The sequence below is a fragment of the Megascapheus bottae genome, chromosome 13 (assembly GCF_031878675.1).
Source record: "Megascapheus bottae isolate mThoBot1 chromosome 13, mThoBot2.hap1, whole genome shotgun sequence".
In the NCBI taxonomy this organism is placed as follows: Eukaryota; Metazoa; Chordata; class Mammalia; order Rodentia; family Geomyidae; genus Megascapheus; species Megascapheus bottae.
The window spans coordinates 36,707,710-36,730,388 of record NC_143521.1 but is presented as its reverse complement, the minus strand read 5'-3'; the positions used below and the strand labels follow the sequence as shown (position 1 = coordinate 36,730,388).

The window sequence follows — 22,679 nt, the reverse complement described above, 5'->3', positions numbered from 1 at the left end:
TGTCTCTCCCCATTCCCGTGTTGCTGCCCCAGAGAGGAGCAACACAAAACCTCTTTGGCTCACATCATAAGAAGGAAGGAAGCAATTCATAGCTCATATGAAGGCTCAGTGATGTCTATCGAAGCCCAGTGTCTTCCCATCTTCCTCTTCTGCCATCTCTGGTTGTGGCATCTTTCTCCTGGAACCAGTGGCTCTTTCTACAGATGCCTGCTCCATGGTCCAAGGAGAAGCTAGGGGAAGAACACCACTGACAGGTGGCTTAAACACAAAAATGTATATCTCACAGTTACAGAGCATGAGATCAAGATTGCCAGCAGATCTGGTGTCTGATGTGTACCATTTCTGCCAGGGACAGTGCACGGGGCACATGACTTGCTTGTGCCATGAATTTGTGGCATGTGTGATGAGTCTTGTATTTGTCACATGTGAGATGTGACATGACTGACACACATCTAACATGATATGCCTACACGTGGCATGTTTGATAAAATGACACAAGATCTATGCACAGCATGCATACATGAGTCTTAGTGTGCACGCCATATGTGATGCAGGGTGGGTGGTTCATGATATGTAAGTCATATAAGGTGTGCTGTACCTCATGAGTGTCACACAAAACACACATGTGTCATCTTCATATATGTTATTCCTGACACATGCATTTTCCTTGACAGTTATTTCTGCCACACAGGTAATTTCTGACACGTGCTGCTTCAGGTACTTCATTTCTGGTGTGCATGCTATCTTGTTATTTATGACACTTGTTATTTATGACATGCATATCTGATGTGTATCAGCATATTATTTGTGACATATCATGTGTCTTGGATTTGTCACAGGTGAGGTGCATGGCATGGTTGTCACAAACTTTGGTGCATGGAAGTCATAAAATGATACCACACACTTTTCCTATTTCTATTTCCATTTATCTGAGCTATTTTCCTGTATTTAGGCATTGTTTATCAAATCCTCATGTAACTCAATCTAAACAATGTTGATCAACCATGTTGATCATAAAATGATGTAATGGGCTGGGGAGTGTGGCCTAGTGGTAGAGTGCTTTCCTAGCATGCACAAAGCCCTGAGTTTGATTCCTTGGTACTACATACACAGAAAAGCCAGAATTAAGCAAGGCATGGTGACTCACACCTATAATCCTAGCTACTCAGGAGGCTGAGATCTGAGGATCATGGTTTAAAGCCAGCCTGGGCACTAAAGTCTGTGAGACTCTTATCTCCAGTTAATCACTAGAAAAGGGCAAGTGGGGCTGTGGCTCAAGGGCTGGGATACTAACCTTGAACTGAAGAGCTGAGGGACAATGCTCAGAACCAGAGTTCAAGTCCCAGAAAGGACAAAACAAAAAAAGAAAATGCCAGAATTAGTGCTCTGGCTCAAGTGGTAGAATGCTAGCTTTGAGAAAGCCAAGGACAGTGCCCGTGCCCTGAGAACTGGCAAAATAAAATAAAATGATGTAAAAAAAATATGGAAGAATTCTTTCAATTTATATGTTGAGACACCATAGTGAGTCTTCACATTTTCTTCCAGAGGACAGCACCCACTGATTGAAAGTACAGTGAGCTGGGTGCCAGTGGTTCTCACTTGTAATCTTAACTACTCAGGAGGCTGTGATCTGAGGATGGAGGTACAAAACCAGCCTAGGCAGAAATCTCCCAGAATATCCAGAGGTGAAGGTATGGCTCAAGTGGTAGAGCACCAGCCTTGATTGGAAAAAGCTAAGAGTATGAGACCTTGAGTTCAAGCCCCAATACTGGCATATTAAAAAGAAAAATGTGCGGTAGGCATTGTTAGATACTGCCACATGGTTCAGACAGAACGTTTACTGGGAGGAGAGCATACTGCCAGCCCCCATGAAATAGACGTGGAGAGAAAGGAAGGCAAGGAAAGAAAGGTTGAAGGGCAGCTTCTGGGATTGGGATTATTCTGTGTGTATGAGAGGTTGGGGGGGGGGGGAGAGACCTTAGAGTCTGGGAATCTCCCACTGTCAGGTGTGACCAGGGTGGTCCAGGATGTGACCTCAGAGAAAGGGGCGGTAACTGCCCCCAAGTGTGCCAGTCACTAGGGTAATGCAGGTATTGGGTAGACTTTTCAGGGCAGACATGTGCAACCCTACATGGAAAACAAGGGGTGGAGTGGGATGTATACATTAAGATGGGCAGGGGTAAAAGCAGCCCTTTCCCGGGGCAGACCTAACAGATTCACACCTGTAATGGTAGCTACTCAGGAGACTGAGATCCAGAGGACTGTGGTCCAAAGTTAGCCGAGGCAGCTTTGTTTTTCCAAAACAAGCAGCCAAAGGGGCTGGGAGTTTGGCCTAGTGATAGAGTGGTTGTTAGCATGCACGAAAACTGGTGTTTGATTCCTTGGCATCATACATAGAAAAGCTGGAAGTGGTGCTGTGGTAGAGCTCAAATGGTAAAGCTTTAACCTTGAGAAAGCCCAAGGACAGTGCCCAAGCTCTGAGTTCAAGCCCCAGGACTGGCAAAAAAAAAAAAAAAAAAGCAAAAAGCAGAGCTAGACATATGGATCACGTGATAATCATACCACTGGAGTAAGCAAACCAAATGAGCATGAGTCCCTTAGTTCAAACCCCAGTTCTACCAAGAGAAAGGAGTGGCACTTAAGAGTGAGGTCCCCTTAGTTTTTCTAAGTTCTGGAACTTTCAAGTGTTCTGAATGGGATAGTGGCCAGAAAATTAGTAAATAAGCAAGGATACTAGTACTATTACTACTAATACTATTACTACAACAACTCCTCCTATCACCAGTTAAAATTGTCTGCTTAAATTTTTCCATCAGTTATGATGCTAGAATCCTGTTTATCAGGTTTTACAGGGAAATGTTGCATGTGTCTCAAATACAGTTAAAAAGTGAAATTGTAACCCTTCTATTAATTACAATAAAAAATATATGAAAAAAAAAAGTAAAATTCCAATCAGGCAGTGGTGGCTTATGCCTGTAATTCTAGCCTCTCAGGACGCTGAGTTCGAGGATTTCAGTTCGGAGCCAGCCCGGACAGAAGTCTGTGAGACTCCTATCTCCATTAAACCATCAGAAAATGGGAAGTGGCACTGTAGCTCAAAGTGGTAGCGCCCTCGTGATGCATAAAGCTGAGGGGCAGTGTTCGGGCCCTGAGTTCAAGGCCCACGACCACACACACATGCACTCACTCCTTTAGGGACCTCGCAGAAGAATTCAGTGCCAAAGATAATTCCCTAAGAAATCTAAAACTACACAAAATGTCAGCACTTGGGGAAATTTCATAAAGACAACCTGGAAGATATAAATGTGTATGTTGACCTTAAGAAGTGAATACAATTCGGAGTGGCTTTTCTGTTGGGAACCAGACCTTTAGCTACATCTTCCCTTACACTACTATATCATCCGTGTGTAATACTTCCAATTTTATTCCTACAGAGTTGGTTACAGACATAGTCTAGCAATCAGTAAGGCAAAGAAGTGACACTAACTGTGTACTTGCCTTCATGTGCGGGCGACGCAATGGCGCGGAAGGAGGACGAGGCGTCGCGAGTTCAGAGAACTGAGGCCGAGTGACTGGGCTAGTCCCCGGGGGAGAAAGGCTCAAGAGGCCTGCTTCTTCCTTTTCGGTCATTTTCCCATCTCCAACATCAAGGCCCAAGTTTCGCGCCACTGTAAGCAGGCGGCGCCACCAAAAGCTCACGGGAGTTTCCTGGTGGCTAAGATGCAGACTACTTTGCTAGAAGTGCCGCCGGTGCGCGAACGCTACGGGAACAGACTTTTTTAAAAAGAAAAAGCGATATAAAAAAATTACAAGGCGAACAGCACGGTCCACTCCCAGTCGCGCGCGGCATCTCCAAACCCGCAGGACCCTTCCCTACGAGATCCCGAGGGGGGGGGCGCTCTCGAGTGACGTCACTTCCGCTACCTCCACCTCGGGCGCCGGCCGATGACGTCGCCGTTTCCGGGTCTCTGAGGTCGCGGGCCGGAGCGCCGATGTAGGTGCCAGCCGGTGTCCGGTCTATGGAGTCAGTTGGCGTGGGAGTCGGCGCGGAGGCAGGAGGTGGTGTCCGAGTTGGGGCCTTTGCGCCTCCAGGATGTTACCGGGCTTGGCCGCCGCCGCAGCCCACAGATGTAGCCGGTCTTCCCTGGGCCGGTTGCCCCTGCGCTGCAGGGCTGCGGCCCGTGGTTCGGGCGAGCGCCAGGGTGAGTGTCCCGCGCCGGCCGCCGGCTCAGCGGCACCCGGAGGGGTCAGGCCGGGCTCGGCGTCTCGGCGCCGGGTCTCGGGCAGCTTGCCGGCCGGCTTGCTTCCAACCCCACCCCTCCCCGCCTTTACAGGTCAGCCTGTCCGCCCTGTAGTGATACCCAACAGGTAGCCTGACCCTGGTCGAGGGCGACCCTAACATGGACACCTTGGCAGCCCTCTCCTTTGTCCCCAGCGGGACGTACGTGCACCTCGCGGTGGCCGCGGATGGCCGCCTACACCTGAAATGGCAGGTTCCGCAGAGGTCCAGCGTTATTTGGGCTCCTGGACTCACCTTCAAAGCACTTGGGGCCGAGGCATCCGTGTGCTGACCCCCCCTTTTCCCTCGTGATCCCTTGTGGGTATGAATCTCCTAAAAGACAAATCGAGACCATCTTATCAGTGATGGTACAAAACCTACGAGCGCTTCCCACAATCGTTGAGCTCATTGGGACCGCAAAAAGAAAGCAACTCGGTTGAACAGCAGTCTTATTTGGGCGAACAGAGTGTCTTAACAGAGAGTACTCTAAGCCAGAAAATAAAAGATGAGAATTTTCATCTCCTTGGACATGCTTTACTGAACTCAGATTTTAAGTGGTCCGCGAAGTTCCAAAACAACACTGGGCTTGTAAATTCTGTTCATATTTAACCTTCCATTTTGCTACCCGCCTCCCCTAGATTCTTGGGAATAGCGGAGTATCTACACAAGCATTTCTCAAAAATTCATGTTTGAAAACCTTCTAGTATGTTTGTCACTCTACCAACAGAAGTCGTAAGTCGCAGCACTGATGGTTTTTAAGTAGTACAGTTGTGATAAACTTCGCCATGCAAACAAAGAAAGAGTGTATCCACATCTTTTATGATAAATGTAAAAACTGCCTCTTAAATATTTCAAACGAATTTTATAGTTGCAGATCTGCTCTGAGGGGTTTTGGGCAGTAGAAAAGTATAGCTGTTGTTATTCTTCCCATATTGGCAATATACCAGATTGCCTTATGAACAGAATGAATCATCTAGGTTATATCTTGTACTCCAGACTTCCTAAATAATTTTTAACATAACTGCTTTTTTTTTTTTTTTTTTTTTTTTTTGCCAGTCCTGGGCTTGAGCTCAGGGCCTGAGCACTGTCCTTGGACTTTCTCAAGGCTAGAGCTCTACCACTTGAGCCTCAGCACCACTTCCAGCTAGGCAAGCACTTTAACCATTAGGCCAAGTTCCTGGCCCCATAACTGCTTTTGTTAACCAAGAAATTTTGACATTTTACAGTAAAATCATAAATAGTGGCTTTTTAGTGCAACTTGTCTTTCAAGTATTGATTTATAAAACAGGAGTAGAACTAGTATAATTTGTAATTCATATTCTCCAATACTGTCATCATGTCAAAAATTATATGCTATTTGTCTCATCTGTCTGTGAAACCGAGATAATAATTATCTCAATACAGTGACTTTGAGAAGGTCTTTGAAATGTTCATTACAACAAAAATTTTTATTTCACACAAAGTAGATTTTTAAAGAATAACCTTGTTCGTGGAATTTAGTCTCAATATCAGAAACATTTGAAAGCATAATCATAGTAAAATTTAATAATACCATTTAGGAAAAAGTTGCTGTAAGTTCAGGCATGTGAAAAGATTAATGATGCATTTTTCAGGGAAATTTCAAAAACATTTTTCTTTGAAAAATACTAGTTTTGCTTCTTCGCATGTTTCTGTGTCTAGGAATGTCTTCTAAAAAATAAATGATGGAAGGGATAGAAATTGCCATGTTGAATTGTACAACTAATGAAAGATAATAATTTTCTTTTAAAAAGACTGGAAGAAACTGAGGAAAGCAATTACTTGATTTGAATGCTTAGGATAAGAAACACTTTGTAGGCAAAACAGGACAGTACTCAAGAGCAGCCAAAAAGAAAAAAAAGTCACATCTATAGTTTGAGTTGTATAATAGCCATATTAAAAAGCAATAATAGATGATATTGTTTTACCTGGTATATTATTTCAGTAGAAAATTTTACTAAAAGTTATTGAGCTATATTAATCTCTTTTTATGTTGCCTTCAAAATTCAGTATGTATTTTACACTCAGAGCACATTATAGTTTGTATTAACCACCGTCAATATTACAACATAATGTAGGTACAGGTAGTATTCCACATTTATAAAGAATTTTTATGAACCAGTGAACATTTCAGTAGGAAAATTGGCAAAGACATGAATGAGAAGTCTACAAAAAAGTTCCAGTAGCCAATAAAAATGCAAAATGTTCCATTTTACTACTGCCTATCTTGTATTGGCTTAACTTTTTGTAATGATAACACTATATATTGAAACTTTAGAAAAGCAGGAGCTCTTATTACTGACTTGGACCATGCAGTTGAACAATGTTTGGGGACGTCATTCTTCACCTTGCTTTTTTGTATTGTTTGTTTTGTTATGAACATGAACTATAGTGAGTGGTAAGGACACACTGGATGGAAGGGATGGGACAGGTAGTAATCAGTAGTAGTAGTGGTCTTTAGAGCTACAGAGATCATAACAGTAAATTAAAAGCAGATACTTGTGACTAGATCTATAATTGTGACTAATAGGATACTAGCAAATCCACTATCTTCATGGGAAATAGCTCTTTTTTTTTTTTTTTTTTTTTTTTTTTTTTTTTTTTGCCAGTCCTGGGCTTGAGCTTAAGGCCTGAGCACTGTCTTTGGACTTTCTCAAGGCTAGAGCTCTACCACTTGAGCCTCAGCACCACTTCCGACTTTTTTCTATATGTGATACCGAGGAATTGAACCCGGGTCTTCATGCATGCTAGGCAAGCACTTTAACCACTAGGCCAAACTCCCAGCCCCGGGAAATAGCTCTTACATCTACAAAAGTAAAAATATCGTTGTTTAGACTGGGCACAGGTGAGTCAAGCCTGTAGTCCTAGCTACTCAGGAGGCTGAGAGCGGAGGATCACAGTTCAGAGCCAGCCCAGGCAGGAAAATCCATGAAACTTTTATCTCCAACCCAGAAACCTGGAAGTGTTGCTGTGACTCAAAAGTAGTAGAATGCTAGCTTTGAACAAAAGAAATCAGGGACTGCACCTAGGCTGTAAGTTCAAGCCCCACAACAGACAAAAAAGTCCTTGCAAAAGTTGGTAGAACAGTAAGTGCCACATGAAAAGACTAATATCCCATATGTAGCTTATTGTAGATATCACTATAAAGAAAGGGTATTAATACTAGGTAATATTTTTACTATTTTTGCAAGTAATTCATTCAATAAAATGGCTTCTATCATGGTGAATACATACTATTTTCACTGAGTCAAATGTAGTCCTGTATAGAATATGGGATGTGTTTATGTAGAACATAAACAGTTTTTCATCTTGTATTAAAAAATATCATGAATTTGTACTTTCAAAGTTTCTGATATCAGAAGTTCTACTGAAGTTAAAAATTAGAAGGGGGAGCATTTCAAAGACTGAGCAAAGGAGCTAAGACTACTAAGATAATTCATAAGAATTTGAATAGACTATTGCCCCACTATTGCCATTTAGCCAAAAAGTAGGACAGCTTGGGTATTACTGAAGATACTGAATGAAATACATTGAAATATGCCAAAGAATGTGAATCTATGAAATTATAATGATATATAAGCTAAACATGCATTGATGACTGCAATATGTATATAATGAGCTTAGCTTTTTGGAGAACTGATAAAAAAGGAAAAGCAGTTAGCTTGACTTGTCTATGTAAACTATACTAGTAGGTTACAAATTAGATGAAGGGAATTTTCTGTTGTGATATTCTGAATAATAAATGAAGGAATAAAACAAAGTGTTTCTGTTGTGCAACTACTTAGTGAAAAAATATTTCTAGGCACCAAGCAACAATAGACACTACAATCATAAAGCCAGGGGGTGCCTAGTGCTGGAAATCAAACCTAAAACATGCTAGACAAGCACGTTATCACTGAGCTACATCAAAAGCCTGGAGTCTGTAGCTCTTGATAAGAAGCTTCATCTCCACTTCAGGAGTGTTAGAAGAGGGCGTTTTTGTCTAAACCTGAATTTAAATAATGGCTTTACACTACCTTATTGATTAATAGGATATTTGGAAGAGCAGGGCAAAGAACACCATGGGAATTTAACCTGCAAAATTTAGACTAAGTGTATAGTGACAAAAATTCAAGGCAGTCTTGTTTATTTAATATTTTAAAATGCAGTGTGTATGTGAGAGGGAGTGGGTGAGGGAGAGAGAGAAAAAGAAAAAGAACTGTGGCTTAAGTGATAGAATGCTTGATAAAAAAGCTCCAAGGCAGCATCCAGGACTAGAGAGAAAGAGATGGAAAAAAGCATGCAGGTAATACATAAAATAAAGTATATCCTATGATATACATATGTATCCGAATGGCTGATTATGAATGCATTATGTATATTATGCAAATATAAATGTATTAGGATTTTCAGATTTACAAGCTAGAGAAAAATGGAAATGTCTGTATTTTTTCTTTATAAAATATGCTTCCTGTATAACTGAGATACCTCCAATGAAGATGATTTGTTAGTTGTACCCTTGAGAGTCAATTTGAAATTAATCTTTCTCTTTTAGGATGGCAGAGTTTAGTGACATTTGGAAGCCTTTCATACATGGTTCCTTATAGTCACCCACAAATTTGTACACTCAGTCAAGTGAAGTTGTATTCTACAAATGTCCAGAAAGAAGGACAGGGGTTTCAAACTCTCAAAGTTGAAAAACTACCATCATTTGATGAAACAGGTATGTATAAGTTTTCTTAAATCCTATTTTACCGTATATTGAAATAATTTGTAAGGTTATTTGTTCCTAGAGTATATAATAGAACTTGTAGAACTCGTGGGTCCTGTCTGTTCTTTATGCTGATATAATTTCTTTAATTTTTCTATTCAAATGTCTTAGTTCTGTATTTTTCCTAGGAATTTATACACTTACAATTCTTATTTACTAGCATAAAGGTCGTAATATTCTACTTATTCTTAATGGTATACATATTTATACCTTTTTTAAAATTTAAATTTATTATCAGGGTGATGTACAGAGGAATTATAATTACATATGTAAGGTAGTGAGTACATTTCTTGTTGGACTTTGTTACCCTCACCCATGCTTTTCTCCCACTTTCCCTCCCCCCGCCCCCCCCACCCATCCTCCTGGTTATAGAGTTCATTTCCAACATATTGTCTTGTGTGTTTTACCATTTTTTATATCTAATTAATGTTCACCTTATTTTATTTAGATTTTCCCCCTGAGCACTAGGGTTTGAATCCCAGCTATTGCACTTGTTAGGATGACACTTTGATTTTTGCTGTTAATTCAAGATAGGGTCTTCTGAATTTTTCTGTCCAGAATGGCCTGAACTTCAATCCTTCTATTCTCAGTCTCCCAAATAGCTAAGATATCAACCATTAGCCAGGTTTCTGCTTAATTTTGCCAGGACTTTTTCTGTTGTTTTTCTGGTATTTCATGAACCATTAAAGCATATATTTGTTTCCTATTTTATTTCTACTCATTTTTTAGTATTGAGTATTAAAGTTTTACTTCAAAATTATTTCTGACCACAAAGATAAAATTGAACAAATATGCAATAAATGGTTTTATTCCCGTCATCAGCAGTACATAGAACATAGACTAAAGCTGGGCACGGTGGCTTATACCTGTAATCCTAACTACTCAGGAGGCTGAGATCTGAGGATCATGGTTCAAAGCCAGCCTGGGAACTAAAGTCCCTGAAACTTTTATCTCCAATTAACCACTAGAAAACTGGAAGTGGCACTGTTGCTCAATGGGCAGGGCCAGTAGCCTTGAGCTGAAGAGCTTAGGGACAATGCCCAGGCCTAGTGTTCAAGCCCCATGACCTATCAAAGAAAAAACAAAACATAGACTAGACCACAGGATTAAAATCCACTAGAACACATTTAATATGAACTGTGACACCAGCATCTCAGAAATGTTTACATATGTCTCTGTATACACACGCACACATACAACCCATATTTAGCCATTTTCACAGATTTCAGTACACACAGTTGGGGCTTATTGTAATCATACATTTGAGTTTTTATTCTTTAGGATAATATTAAAACTTATCCAGAATTTAGTTTTATAAAATTTCTTATGCTTACCAGAAATATTCTCAAAAAAATTGAATGCTCATAGCTGGGTGTCAGTGGCTCATGTCTATAATCATAGCTATACAGGAGCTTCTGAAGATCATTATTCAAAGCCAGCAAGGCAGAGACCTTTATCTCCAGTTAACCACTCAAAAGTGGTGCTGTGGCTCAAGTGGTAGAGCACTAACACTAACCTTAAGCATGAAGAGGCTCAGCAATAGTACCTAGGCCCTAAATACAAGCCCTACAATGAAAAAAAAAATACTCTATTTAAAATGATTTACACTTTTGAGGTTCTAATATGATCCAATATACTGGTGCTCAAAGTATTTTTTTCTAACATTATGATTCATTTTGTCTCTTGAATTTTTATTTTGTAGTTTTTTTTAGTAAAGAATATAGTTTTAATATTTCTATTTTGATTTTCTGGCTTTTGACTTATTCAAGTATGGTGGGTATTTTTTTTTTTTTTTGCCAGTCCTAGGGACTGAACTCAGGGCCTGAGCATGGTCCTTGGTCTTTCCTCAAGACTAGTGCTCTATTGCTTGAACCACAGCACCATTTCCAGCTTTTTTTGTCTTTGATACTGAGGAATCAAACCCGGCTCTTTGTGAATGCTAGGCAAGCACCCTTACCACTAGGCCAAACTCCCGGGCCCTGAAGTATGTTTTAACATTTCCAGATGAGTAGAATTTTTGTAACTATCTTTCTGTACTAAACTTTATTGTTGTAAAATGTGGTCTATTTTATTAAATTATGAAATTTGTTGAACGTAATGTCTTGGTTTGTCACCTAGTTTCCTATTTTTCATTTTTCTTTTACTAAGATTTTAAAATTAGCATACATAAGTGGTACAGTGGCCTGTAAGTAGTACAATATATGACTTTACACATAGTCATACAGCATACTACATCAGACTTATCCCCTTCATCAGTATCCCTGCTCCCTCCTGGTTTATTAGAACAATTTCAACAAATTTTGTTGTTCTGTTTTTATATACACATGTAAAGCACATCAGTCATATTCACCTTACTCTTCTTTTGTTCACCCTCCCTGCCTTGCTGGTGGAGCCTGTTTTTCTTTCTTGTCATTCTTTTTATTTCTCCATGGTATTTTGTACACTTATATATTATATTTAACCCAAATAATTCCCTCTATTCCCCCCACCTCATCGGCATCTTTCAGTTAGAATCTTTATTCTAAATAAACCTCATGCTTTAAAATAAAATAATGTATAGTTTTGATTGCTAAGGAAAGATACATATATGTCAATTCCTGTTTTTAATTGTGTCATAAAGCTGCATATCCTTTTAAAAATCAATTATTGAAATAGAATATACAGCTTCTATGCTTGTTTGGAAGTCATATTCAATGTTTATAATTCAAGGCCTAAAGATAGTTTTTTCAATTCCTTTTGAAAAATACAAAGAGCTTGAATTCATCAGAATTGAATGCTTCCATTCTGATTATCCCTCACCACTTCCCATTTGTTGACCAATATTTTGTATCAATTTAATTTTACTTACTCTATAAAATGTACATTATTAGTTGCTTCGATTTATCCCAAATTTTCATTAACTATCCTTTCTTCTCTGATCTTTTTAATATGTTTCCTATAGAAGTTTCTTTAAGTGAAGTTGTATGAGGATGTTTTTATGGAAAGTCACATTTAAGATGCTAGTCCAAGCTGGATCATTGGTGGTTCACATTGTTACCTTATTTACTGGTGAGGCAAAGATCAGGAAGATTGTAGTTCAAAGCCAGCTTAGGCATTCTTGTAGGACTCCCTTTTCACTAATAGATAGGGACAGTATGTGTAACTGTCATCCTGGCTGCATAGAAGGCTGATATTAGGAGGATCATTATTTCCATAGCCTTGGAAAAGTTTTGTGAGACTTTGAGCTGCAGTACGAAGTATAAAATAAGCAGATCATTATTCAAGTGTGAACTTTGGCAGTACTAAAAGATTTGGAAGCATAGCTTAGTGGTAGAGTGCCTGCCTAGCCAATGCAAGGCCTTGAATTTAAATCTCAACACTGCCAAAAAGAAAAATTAAAAAAAAAAATGTTTTCTTGCCTCCATTGTTACCGTTGTTAAGACATGATGCCTTTATTATTATATCTTTTCTATCTGATTGTCTTTTAAGCTTTGATTAATGTTATTTTTTATTGTAATTAATAGAAGGGTTGCAGTTATATTCGCCAGATAGAAGGTGCATTAGCTTTATTTTGAATATAAATGGTAGTTTTACTAGTAGAAGTTTCCAGACAAGTATTTCTTTGTTATTCTGCTTGACAATTGTTGGGGTTCCTGTATCTGACAATTGAGTTTCCCAACCATTTTAGAATTCTGAAAGTCTCTATAATCTCTCCAGTTATAATTTCTTCATGTTTGTCTATTATCTCTTTCTGGAAGTGTAATTAGAAATATGTTAGGTCTTTTATGGGGCCTTGTACATGCTAGGGAGGCTCTACCCACTGAACCCAATCCCCAGCCTCTAATTACTTCATTTGCTTGCTTCATTTTCAATATTCCTGAATGTCACTATTTCCTATTTCATTGTCTTCCTGGTCTGTATTCTGAATAATTTCCACAGGACTACTTAGTTCACTAATTTTCTCTTTTAGTTGCTTGATCTCTTATTGGTTGATTGTGCCATTTTTAATTTTCATTATACTAGTATATACTTCATTGCTTGAAATTTTTCTATTTGTGTTATGTATGTCTCTTATTCCTTGCTTATATTTTTCAAACTTCCTGTTTATTACTTTAGATACATTAAGCATAGCTGTTTTGCATTTTGTGAATGAAAATTCTGTTGGGGGAATCCTTTGGGGTTTTTGTTATGTTATCCCTTCCTTTATTGCTGTTATTAGCAATGACATAGCTATGTTTTGTAACTAAATTGATCTATTTCCATGTAGTTTTTGTATCTTATAAGGATTTGAGGTTTATATATGTTGAAGTTGCTCTTACCTAGAGCTTTCCATTTGCTTCTTTTAAGCTGGGGCAAAATTTCATGTTTAAAAAAAAATTCGATGCTGAAGGTTGAACCTAGAGCATTGCACATGCTGAACAAGTGCTGCACCCTTAACCTGTTGCTTTACCTTCATTTACACCATGCTATTGGCATGAATTGAGACTGCACATTTAGGTGAGAAGAGCTGACTTGTCATAGGCATCCCCCTCCCCGCCCACACACATTACCTTCCTCCCATTATTTACACATGACTTGTAAGTAATGTGTTTCCTTACTGTGTGTATGATTTACTTCTAGTTCCCAATCATACAATGTGCGTAGTTTTTAATGCGGTGTCTTCTTGTTAGACTCTGAAGACGTGTCTTCTTATTAGACTCCCTGTCTTCAGCAGGGTGTCCTGCTTATTCTCTGTAAGGGTGGAAGCTCAAAGAATACAAGGTTCAGCAGAGATGAACCAAAGAAAAGCTGGTGTTGGTGTGCTCGTTTATTTTGTAGAGGTCCTGATTTCACTTGTTTTGTTTTGTTTTCTTCTTCAGATCCTTTTTGGGCTAGATTAGGTATTCAATTACTTGTTTATTGGTGGTATTAGAGTTTGAAGTTGGACTCCACCACTTAAGTCATGTCTTCAGCCCATTTTATTCTCTTTGTTTTTGAGTTAAAGCCTCACTTGTCCAGGTTAGCCTGGACCATGATCTTTCCAAGAAAAGATCTCCCTAGTATGATAGGAATGAATCACCACACTCAGCTTTTTCTGTTGGATACAGTCTTCCACTTTCACCTACCACCTAGCTGGGATTACAGGCCTGCACCACTGCATTTAGCTTATTGGTTGAGATAACTTCTCACTAACTTTTGCCAGGTTGGCATCATACTGCATACAGTCTTCACATCCCATCTCTGCTGGACAGAGATGTTTTTTAAATCACTCAACCAAAATAGTCATTGGTCTTTAATGTTACACTAATTTAAATTTCCTTATAGGTAACAGTCCTGACTGATATTTTCAGTGTTTTATTTATTTTCTGCTTGTAAATCTCATGACAGCAGGAACCCCAATGCTTAAGAGTAATGATTTGCATACAGTGTTTTAATTTAATAATTTTAAGCTACATAGAGATGATACTTGACGTTATGTGTACGTTTCAGACAATTCAAAGAGAGTAAGTTAGAGTAAGAAGATGTTCTGGTACAAAACTTCCCAAATCAGTAAGGAATAGCTTGAGCTTGCAAAGCACAGTTAGAGTTGGTGAGGCTAGAGAAATATCAGGTAATAAATGGTATCAGAAAAGAGTACTTGAATAATAACAAATGTTCCAAAGCTAGTTTTCCTTGAGTTGGATGTCTTTTACAGCAGATATTCTTGATTCCTTGGGAAACCTTATTCATGTTAATGATGTCTGTTTTTCATACTCTGTTCAGGTTCAGCTGTAGCCAATGTCTTCTAGAATAAGTAACTAGGATAATGAGTCTCTAAGTTTCAAAATTAAACATGTTTATTAAAGCATTATAAAGGGAAAAGAAACATGATGAAATAGTATTACTAGGGACAAAATGTATTAAAATGCTTTTCTCAAGAAAAAATATTGATTGTACAGAAGTTTTAAAATTGGCGTTCATGATTGGATCTCTTTATCTGCTAACTGGAATAAAAACATTCATTTTCTTGTATTAGAACTAAACTTTTTTTTATTGTAATGTATAGAGGGGTTACAGTTACATTCGCCAGATAGTAGGTGCATTACTTCTCACACATTGATACCTCTTCTGTTTTTGTCCCCACTTCTTTCCCCCACCCCCTCCCAATCATCTTGTTTTCCTCCCTTCCCTTTTCTATTTCAAATAATCAAATAAATGTAAATACAACACATGAGGTAACACAGTCAGATACAGTAACAATATGAGATTAACCAAAGGGCAACAAAAGAGAAGAGAAATTACATAGTACATAAGGAACAACAGTCACACAAGATAAAGCTCTTGTTTGCATATCCTAGAGATCCTTTCATTAGGTCTCATCCTATATGACCTTATGTATCTAGGTTTTGCACTATTGTAATCCTCTGCTAGGAGAGTCCTAAATGTGTACTAATTATTACAAATGAGGGGAACCATTGAGCCTATGTTCCCTTTGGGTCTGGCTTACTTCACTTAATATGACTTTTTCCAAGTTTTTCCGTTTCCTTACAAATGGGGCGATGCCATTCTTTCTGATGGCAGCATAGAATACACTGTTTAGTGACAGTTTTATTTTGGGCTGTGTTTTTCAAGATTTGCCTTGGCCAAATTAGACCTTGTTAGCCATCAGATAGACACCAAGTAATTGCTTGATTGAAAGATACTTTGTATTCTTTAAGGGTTTGAGGTTGACTTTTGAATAATTCAAGTCATATAATAAAGTCAGGAACAGCTCATTAAGAAGCAGAGACTTGCTAAGGCATCCTTAAGTTTTTAAGGAGCATTCAGATGTTTTAAATTTTAGTAAAATTGGTTTTAATTTTGTTAATGACACCAGATGTATGGCAAACAGCCAAGATTTGCACTTAAAACAAATGTCTAGAGCTAGTCATGGGTAGAATATCTGATTATTTGTTAAAATGATTTGTACTTGAGCAATGTAATGTGAATTTATTAAAGTGGTGATTTGTGCAAAGTAAGTATTCATGCATGTGTTTGAGCCATTTATTCGCCTTGTTTATGCATTATAACACTGTATATTTAGTAATCTAGACAGTGCATGATGAGAAGAACATTCAGAAGTTTCCATCTTAGAGCAACTCATTTTATGTGATTTGCTTCACAATCATTGTGGTAAGGGGCTTTTTCCTGGAACTTTTTTTTTTTTTGACCAGTCCTGGGGCTTGAACTCAGGGCCTGAGCACTGTCGTTGGGCTTTCCTCAAGGCTAGTGTTCTACCACGTGAGCCACAGCACCATTTCTGGCTTTTTTCTGTGTATGTGATACCGAGAAATCGAACCCAGGTCTTTGTGCCTGCTAAGCAAGCACCACTACCACTAGGCCAAACTCCTGGCCTCTCCTGGAACTTTTAATAGTAGATTTCAGTCCAGACTAGGTGAGTGTTGAAAACTTGCTGTTTTACTTTGTTCCTTTCCTTTTTTCTTCCCTGCTCTCTGTTCTTCAACACAAAAACCTAAACATAGATTTGGGGGGAACATGATTCATTTATTTGTTTATTTTATTTTTGTAGCCTAGGCTGGCATCAAATTCATATTCTCTTGCTTCCTCATAAGATGAAGATAATGGTACTTAGGTTAGATTGAATTTTAGGTACTAATATGTACAAAACATATAGAATAATACAACACAAATTTAAATGACAAATAAATGTTAGCTATAATTTACCTGTACTTAAACTGAATTTTTTTATTGTATAATGATATAAATTTTAATAAGGCAAAGTGTTGTATATAAGGGTGACATTCTTAAGTGTTGTATATAAGGGTGACATTCTTATTATAAAGTATTTGATGTATATACATTACAATATTCTCGTGTAATTTAGAAAAAATAAAATTAATGTCTGAGAATTTACCACTTAACTTAAGAACCTTCTCATATTGATCTCATCCCCTTTACAACTCCATTTCCTTTGTATAACTTGTAACATTTTTTGGTGATTTACATTTCCCATTAAATTTTGTTACCAAGATTTTAATTGGTATATGTGTCTGTTCATTCATTTTTAGGGTGTTTTGCATAAGTTAATATAAAATGCTTGGAGTTGTGTCTGGCACATAGTAAGAGCTCAGAAAAGATAGCCATGCTATGTTTATTATTCACTACAGTATAAAATGATGAATGAATATAACAATTTGTGTATGCAGTCTCTTGGTGATGGGCATTTGGATTGCTTCCAATGTATAACAACAGCATAGAACATGGTTCTGAATATCTTATGCCCCTCTTGTGTCCTTGTGCAAAGCTTTTTTTTTTTTGCCTTCCTGGGTCTTGAACTAAGGGCCTGAGCACTGTCCTTGGGCTTTTTTAAGGCTAGCACTGTACTACTTGAGCCACAGCACCACTTCTGGTTTTTTTATGTATGTGATACTGAGGAATCGAACCCAAGTCTTCATGCATGCTAGGCGAGCACTCGACCACTAGGCCATGCTTCTGGCCCAAGGCTCTATTAAAATGAAATATCTTGACCTCAAATTGTGGGGTCATGAATTCCATATGCCAACTTTTTTCTTTTAAAATTTACTTTGTTGTTATTATAGAGGTAATGTACAGGGGGTTACGTTTACATGTCAGGTAATAATTGCATTTCATTTTGTACCGTGTCATCTGTTCCCTTATTCTCTCTCATTTCTTCTCTCCTATCTCTACCCATAAGCTGCATAGTTCAGTTTCATTAATGTCCAGCTCCACTGTTACACTTCTTCATCCTTTTTCCTCAGATTCTGTGCCCTCCCCCACCCGCACAGATATGCACGTGAAAATAAAGAATACAGACTCACCAGAAAAAGAAAAAACAGATTTTTTTTACAAAATCCTTTGTTTTCAACCAACTTGTTTAATGCACCTTTTTAATTAATTGTGCTTGTTTAAATTTTCAACAGCAGTGTGTATTCATTTCCATTGTTGTGTACTTTTGTCCACATAAGGACATATTTCTCCCATATTTGCACATTCTTACCTTAATGGTTGTAAAATGTCATCTCCTTCGGTTTTATTTCTGTTCTATTAATATGAAATTATTGATAAAAAATGTTCCATGTATATTGGTTATTTATATTTCTTTTCCTATCCAAGAATGTTAGCATGTTTATTTCACTATATTTTATTGATTTGGAGGTGTTTGTTACTCTAGTTTGTTAGTACTAATCCTTTGTTGATTTTGTTTGTTATCTTCTCCCAGTTTGAATTTTTTCTTTTTATTAGACCTTTTTATGACCACATATTTGAATTTTACTTATTTATTATTATTAATATAAGGTGATATACAAAGGGGTTACAATTACATAAGTCAGGCAATAAGTACATTTGTTTTTGTACATTGTAGCAGAAATTACCCTTGGGGTATATGTGTCCCAGACACACATTTTATACATTGCTAGATTAAGATGGCTAATATTGTTGTAGATTTGTATGAAAGCAGCTCTTCAGTGTAAACTTGTTCTAATAAACTTTACAGCAGAAAATATAGGTGCAGAACTAAAAGCTCCACTTAAGCAAGAACCGCTCCAAGTAAGAGGTAAGTATATTTTATAATATCTTTTAATTACATTGGCATTATATATAGAGAAAGAGAAGGGACACTCTGTAGTTATTAGTGCAAAGATATACTTTTTTCTGCATTTATTTAATAGATTAACTATAAAGGTATATATTATTTGTAAGCTTTTTTTGTACAATTGCTTTATAAATTTTTAATGAAGTCCTCCCTATACTATGCTATACAGTTTATTCAGATCGTATAGGCTATTCCTGTCTGACTTTGATTTCTAAGAGTAACTGAGTACTAAAAGTACAGAAGAATAGTAAGAATCACAAAGTACTCAAAGCTGTTACATGTTTCCAAAGTAGCTGTTTTTATTGATGGATTAGCTCAATGTAATTACCAGCACTGTGGCCTTAATGTCAGACAAAACTGGATTCAGTTTGTAATTCTTGAACTTACTAGTTCAAGACCTTGGACAGTTTATGTAATTTCTCTGAACCTTAGTTTCTGTTCTATGAAATGGAAGAAAATGGAGCCCCTTTCTAGGATAACTTTGGAAATTACACATAGCACGCAGTTAGTTATATTTAAAGCAATCAATATTTAATAGGCCGTAGTGGCACATGGGGTGTAATCCTAGCATTTTGGAAGTTGAGAAATGAGGATCTTAAGTTCAAGGCCATCCTCGGCCTCCAGAAAAAGGATTATAAATAATGATTTAGCCATCATTATCACAGTTATATGTGTCATGGTAAGCCAATGCAAATTTTCAGCTACTTTAAAGAAATTCCAGTAACTTTTATTTTGATAAGGAACTAATATTTCTAAGGAGAGATGCAGTTATTCTTTTAAGTTCCAAAAAATGACTAGATTTTGGTTTTAGGATTCTTAGAGGGAGGTGGGTTGAAAGCATGAAACATATGCTCTTTGCAGATTCTTGCAGATTGCTTTTTTCTTTTGAAAGATTTTATTATCACTGTTTTTACATCACATTTGAAATGTCATGTTTAACAAACAAGAATTCAAGAAGGGAAATTCTAGCAGATTTCTTTTTGAAATCTAAAATTCATTATATAATTGGATTTTTTAAAGGTGATGTTTTGATTTTATATTGGACTTTTGTTTTTTTCAAAGATTCTTAAATGTGAATTTGCACATTTAGTTAATGTGTTATAGGAGTGCTTTTTTCTTGCTGAAGTGATTTTAGTATTAGCTTTACTCTTTCAACTTCGAAATGGAAAAGAAAACTAAGAATTAAAAAAGTGGCATAAAGAACCAGGTGACTAGATGACAATTTTAAACAGAATACATGAGTTTTGCTCTTGCTATTTAGATATCTGTGTAAGTTATTTATCTCTGTCATGTGGCCAAAGCTTTTACAACATAATGATTTACTAACAGAGTAAAGTATAATTTTAACACTTATAATTGATGCCAAATTAGTATTGTGTTTTTGATGTCTCAGTTTTTACTTTTAGTATTAGACAGTAATGAAATTGTTTAATAGAAAACAATGTTTAGAGCCAGGAGTTTGGCGTAGTGGTAGAGTGCTTGCCTAGCATGCATGAAGACCCAGATTCAATTCCTTGGTACTACAAATATAGAAAAGCTGGAAGTGGTGCTGTCGCTGAAGTGGTAGAGCTCTAGCCTGGAGAAATTCCAAGGACAGTGCTTAGGCCCTGAGTTTAAGCCCCAGGACTAGCAAAAAAAATAAAAAAAAAGAAAGAAAAATAAAACAACAACAGTGCTTACTTATTATTTTTTTTTTTTTTGCCAGTCCTGGGCTTGAGCTCAGGGCCTGAGCACTGTCCTTGGACTTTCTCAAGGCCAGAGCTCTACCACTTGAGCCTCAGCACCACTTCCGGCTTTTTTCTATGTATGTGGTACCGAGGAATCGAACCCGGGTCTTCATGCATGCTAGGCAAGCACTTTAACCACTAGGCCAAACTCCCGGCCCCTGACAGTGCTTACTTATATGCAAACTTCCAATAATTTTTTATTACAAAGCTGTTCTTATTTACTTTAGTTGTGTTACCATTATGTGAAATAGTTCAGTAATTTTAAACTTTGTTAACTTTAGTCCACAAAAATACTACTTAATGACATAGAAAACTTGTGGATTATTATATATGATTAAATAAAAGACTAATAAAAGTACTTATCCTTAGTTTTATTCAATATCCATTGATTACTTTCTGTTTTGATTTTTTAAGAAAATGCTGGTTTACCATGCAGTTTGAAAGGCATGAACTAGTTTGTATTTTTTTTTTTGCCAGTCCTGGGATTTGAACTCAGGGCCTGAGAGCTGTCCTTGGGGATCCTCAAGGCTAGAGCTCCACCACTTGAGCCACAGCACCACTTCCAGCTTTTTTCTGTGTATGTGGTACCGAGGAATTGAACCCCGGGTCTTCATGCATGCTAGGCAAGCACTCTGTCATTAGGCCAAACTCCAGGCCTCTAGTTTGTAATTTTTTTATTGAAATTTTTTCCAGTTAGACCCTAAATGGAAATTTAGATAGCAGGAATGTCTACATAAGTTGCTCATTAGGTTCGTGTTTCAGCTGTAATTTTTACTGTGGAAATAAAATCTTAATGGTTAGAAATTACTCAGAAAGATAAATTATCTGTGAAATTTATTATGAACTCACCTAAGTATCACCATGTATTCATTTTCAAATATGACTGCAAGTATGTTTCCTTACATGTTTTCCTGTATTGTTGGTTTAGTCAAAGCAGTCCTTAAGAAAAGAGAGTATGGATCAAAATATACTCAGAATAATTTCATCACTGGAGTGAGAGCAATAAATGAGTTCTGCCTTAAATCCAGGTATGGTAACTTAAAAAAAAAGTAATACATTCCATGTAAATAATCTAGGCATTCATTTCAAGAATTAAAAAGAAAAAGGGGGGGGGGCAGGAGTTTGGCCTAGTGGTAGAGTGCTTGCCTAGCATGCACGAAGACCTGGGTTCAATTCCTTGGTACCACATACATAGGAAAAAAAAGGCCAGATATAGTTCTGTGGCTCAAGTCATAGAGCTCTAGCCTTGAGACAAAGCCCAAGGACAGTGTCTAGGCCCTGAGTTCAAGGCCCAGGACTGGCCAAAAAAAAAAAAAAAAAAAAAAGGAAGAGGGTAGCTGGGCGCTGGTGGCTCATACCTATAATCCTAGAGACTTGAGATCTGAGGGTCGCTGTTCACAGCCAGCACAAAAAGTCCATGAGACTCTTATCTCCAGTTAACCACCAGAAAACCAAAAAAATGTGGCCCTGTGGCTCAAGTGATAGAGGGCTAGCCTGAACCTGAAGAGCTTAGGGGCAATGCCTAGACAGAGTTCAAGCCCCATGACCAACAACAAGAACAACAACAACAAAAAAAAAAGGGAAGGAAGGAAGGAAGGAAAGAAAGAAAGAAAGAAAAGAAAACATTAGCATTGTTAGTTGACTGAACTAAACCTTTTTCTAGCATGAGCAATTGTAATCTTTCCCAGGTTTTAGAATACATGAAGTTGCTTTATATAAAACTCTTTAGATAGTGAATTATATTTATGTTCAAACTTGTAACTGTAGTTTCTGTTGAGTGTAATTTTTTTCATATATTTTTATTGTAATTAATAGAAGTGTTACATTATATTCACCAGATAGAAGGTGCCTTACTTCACAAACATTGATACCTTTTCTCATGTTTTGGTCCCCATCTCCCTCCCCTATCCCCACCCCTCATCTTGTTTTCCCCCTTTCCCTATCCTATTTCATATAGCCAGGTAAACATATATACATATATCAGATAACAAGATATAATGTTGTAACAATATGAGATAACCAAGAGACAGCAAAAGAGATGAGAGATAACATAGTACATTAAGGACAACAATCACTCATTATGTGGCTTTTGTTTCTGTATCCTGGAGGTCCTTTCATTTAGTGTCATCCTATATGGCTTTTACATTCTCTTTTATGTAGAGCATTTCATAGCAGATAAACTATAAGCAACATTAATGGAATTGAATTTTTAAATGCTATTATGGTATCTTTATTGAACATCACAACTTACTTCGTTTTTTCCCAATTTTGTATTCAAAAGTGAAATCTTTAAGCTGGCTTTTAAGAGTTATAGAGGTAGGGCCAGGAGTGTGGCCTAGTTGTAGAGTGCTT

At 37.5% G+C, this 22,679-nt stretch overlaps 1 protein-coding gene across 1 annotated transcript in view; it reads left to right on the top strand.

Moving 5' to 3' along the window:
* The first annotated feature begins 3,957 nt into the window (after positions 1 to 3,957).
* The window catches only part of Slc30a9 (solute carrier family 30 member 9), a 61,404-nt gene continuing 42,682 nt past the window's right edge, over positions 3,958 to 22,679 (top strand). Inside the window, exons 1-4 of the mRNA XM_090343662.1 lie at positions 3,958 to 4,202; positions 8,832 to 8,999; positions 18,502 to 18,561; positions 21,256 to 21,355. Of these exons, the coding sequence (XP_090199788.1) occupies positions 4,094 to 4,202; positions 8,832 to 8,999; positions 18,502 to 18,561; positions 21,256 to 21,355 (437 nt within the window). The 5' untranslated portion in view covers positions 3,958 to 4,093. The remainder of the gene's footprint in view (positions 4,203 to 8,831; positions 9,000 to 18,501; positions 18,562 to 21,255; positions 21,356 to 22,679) is intronic.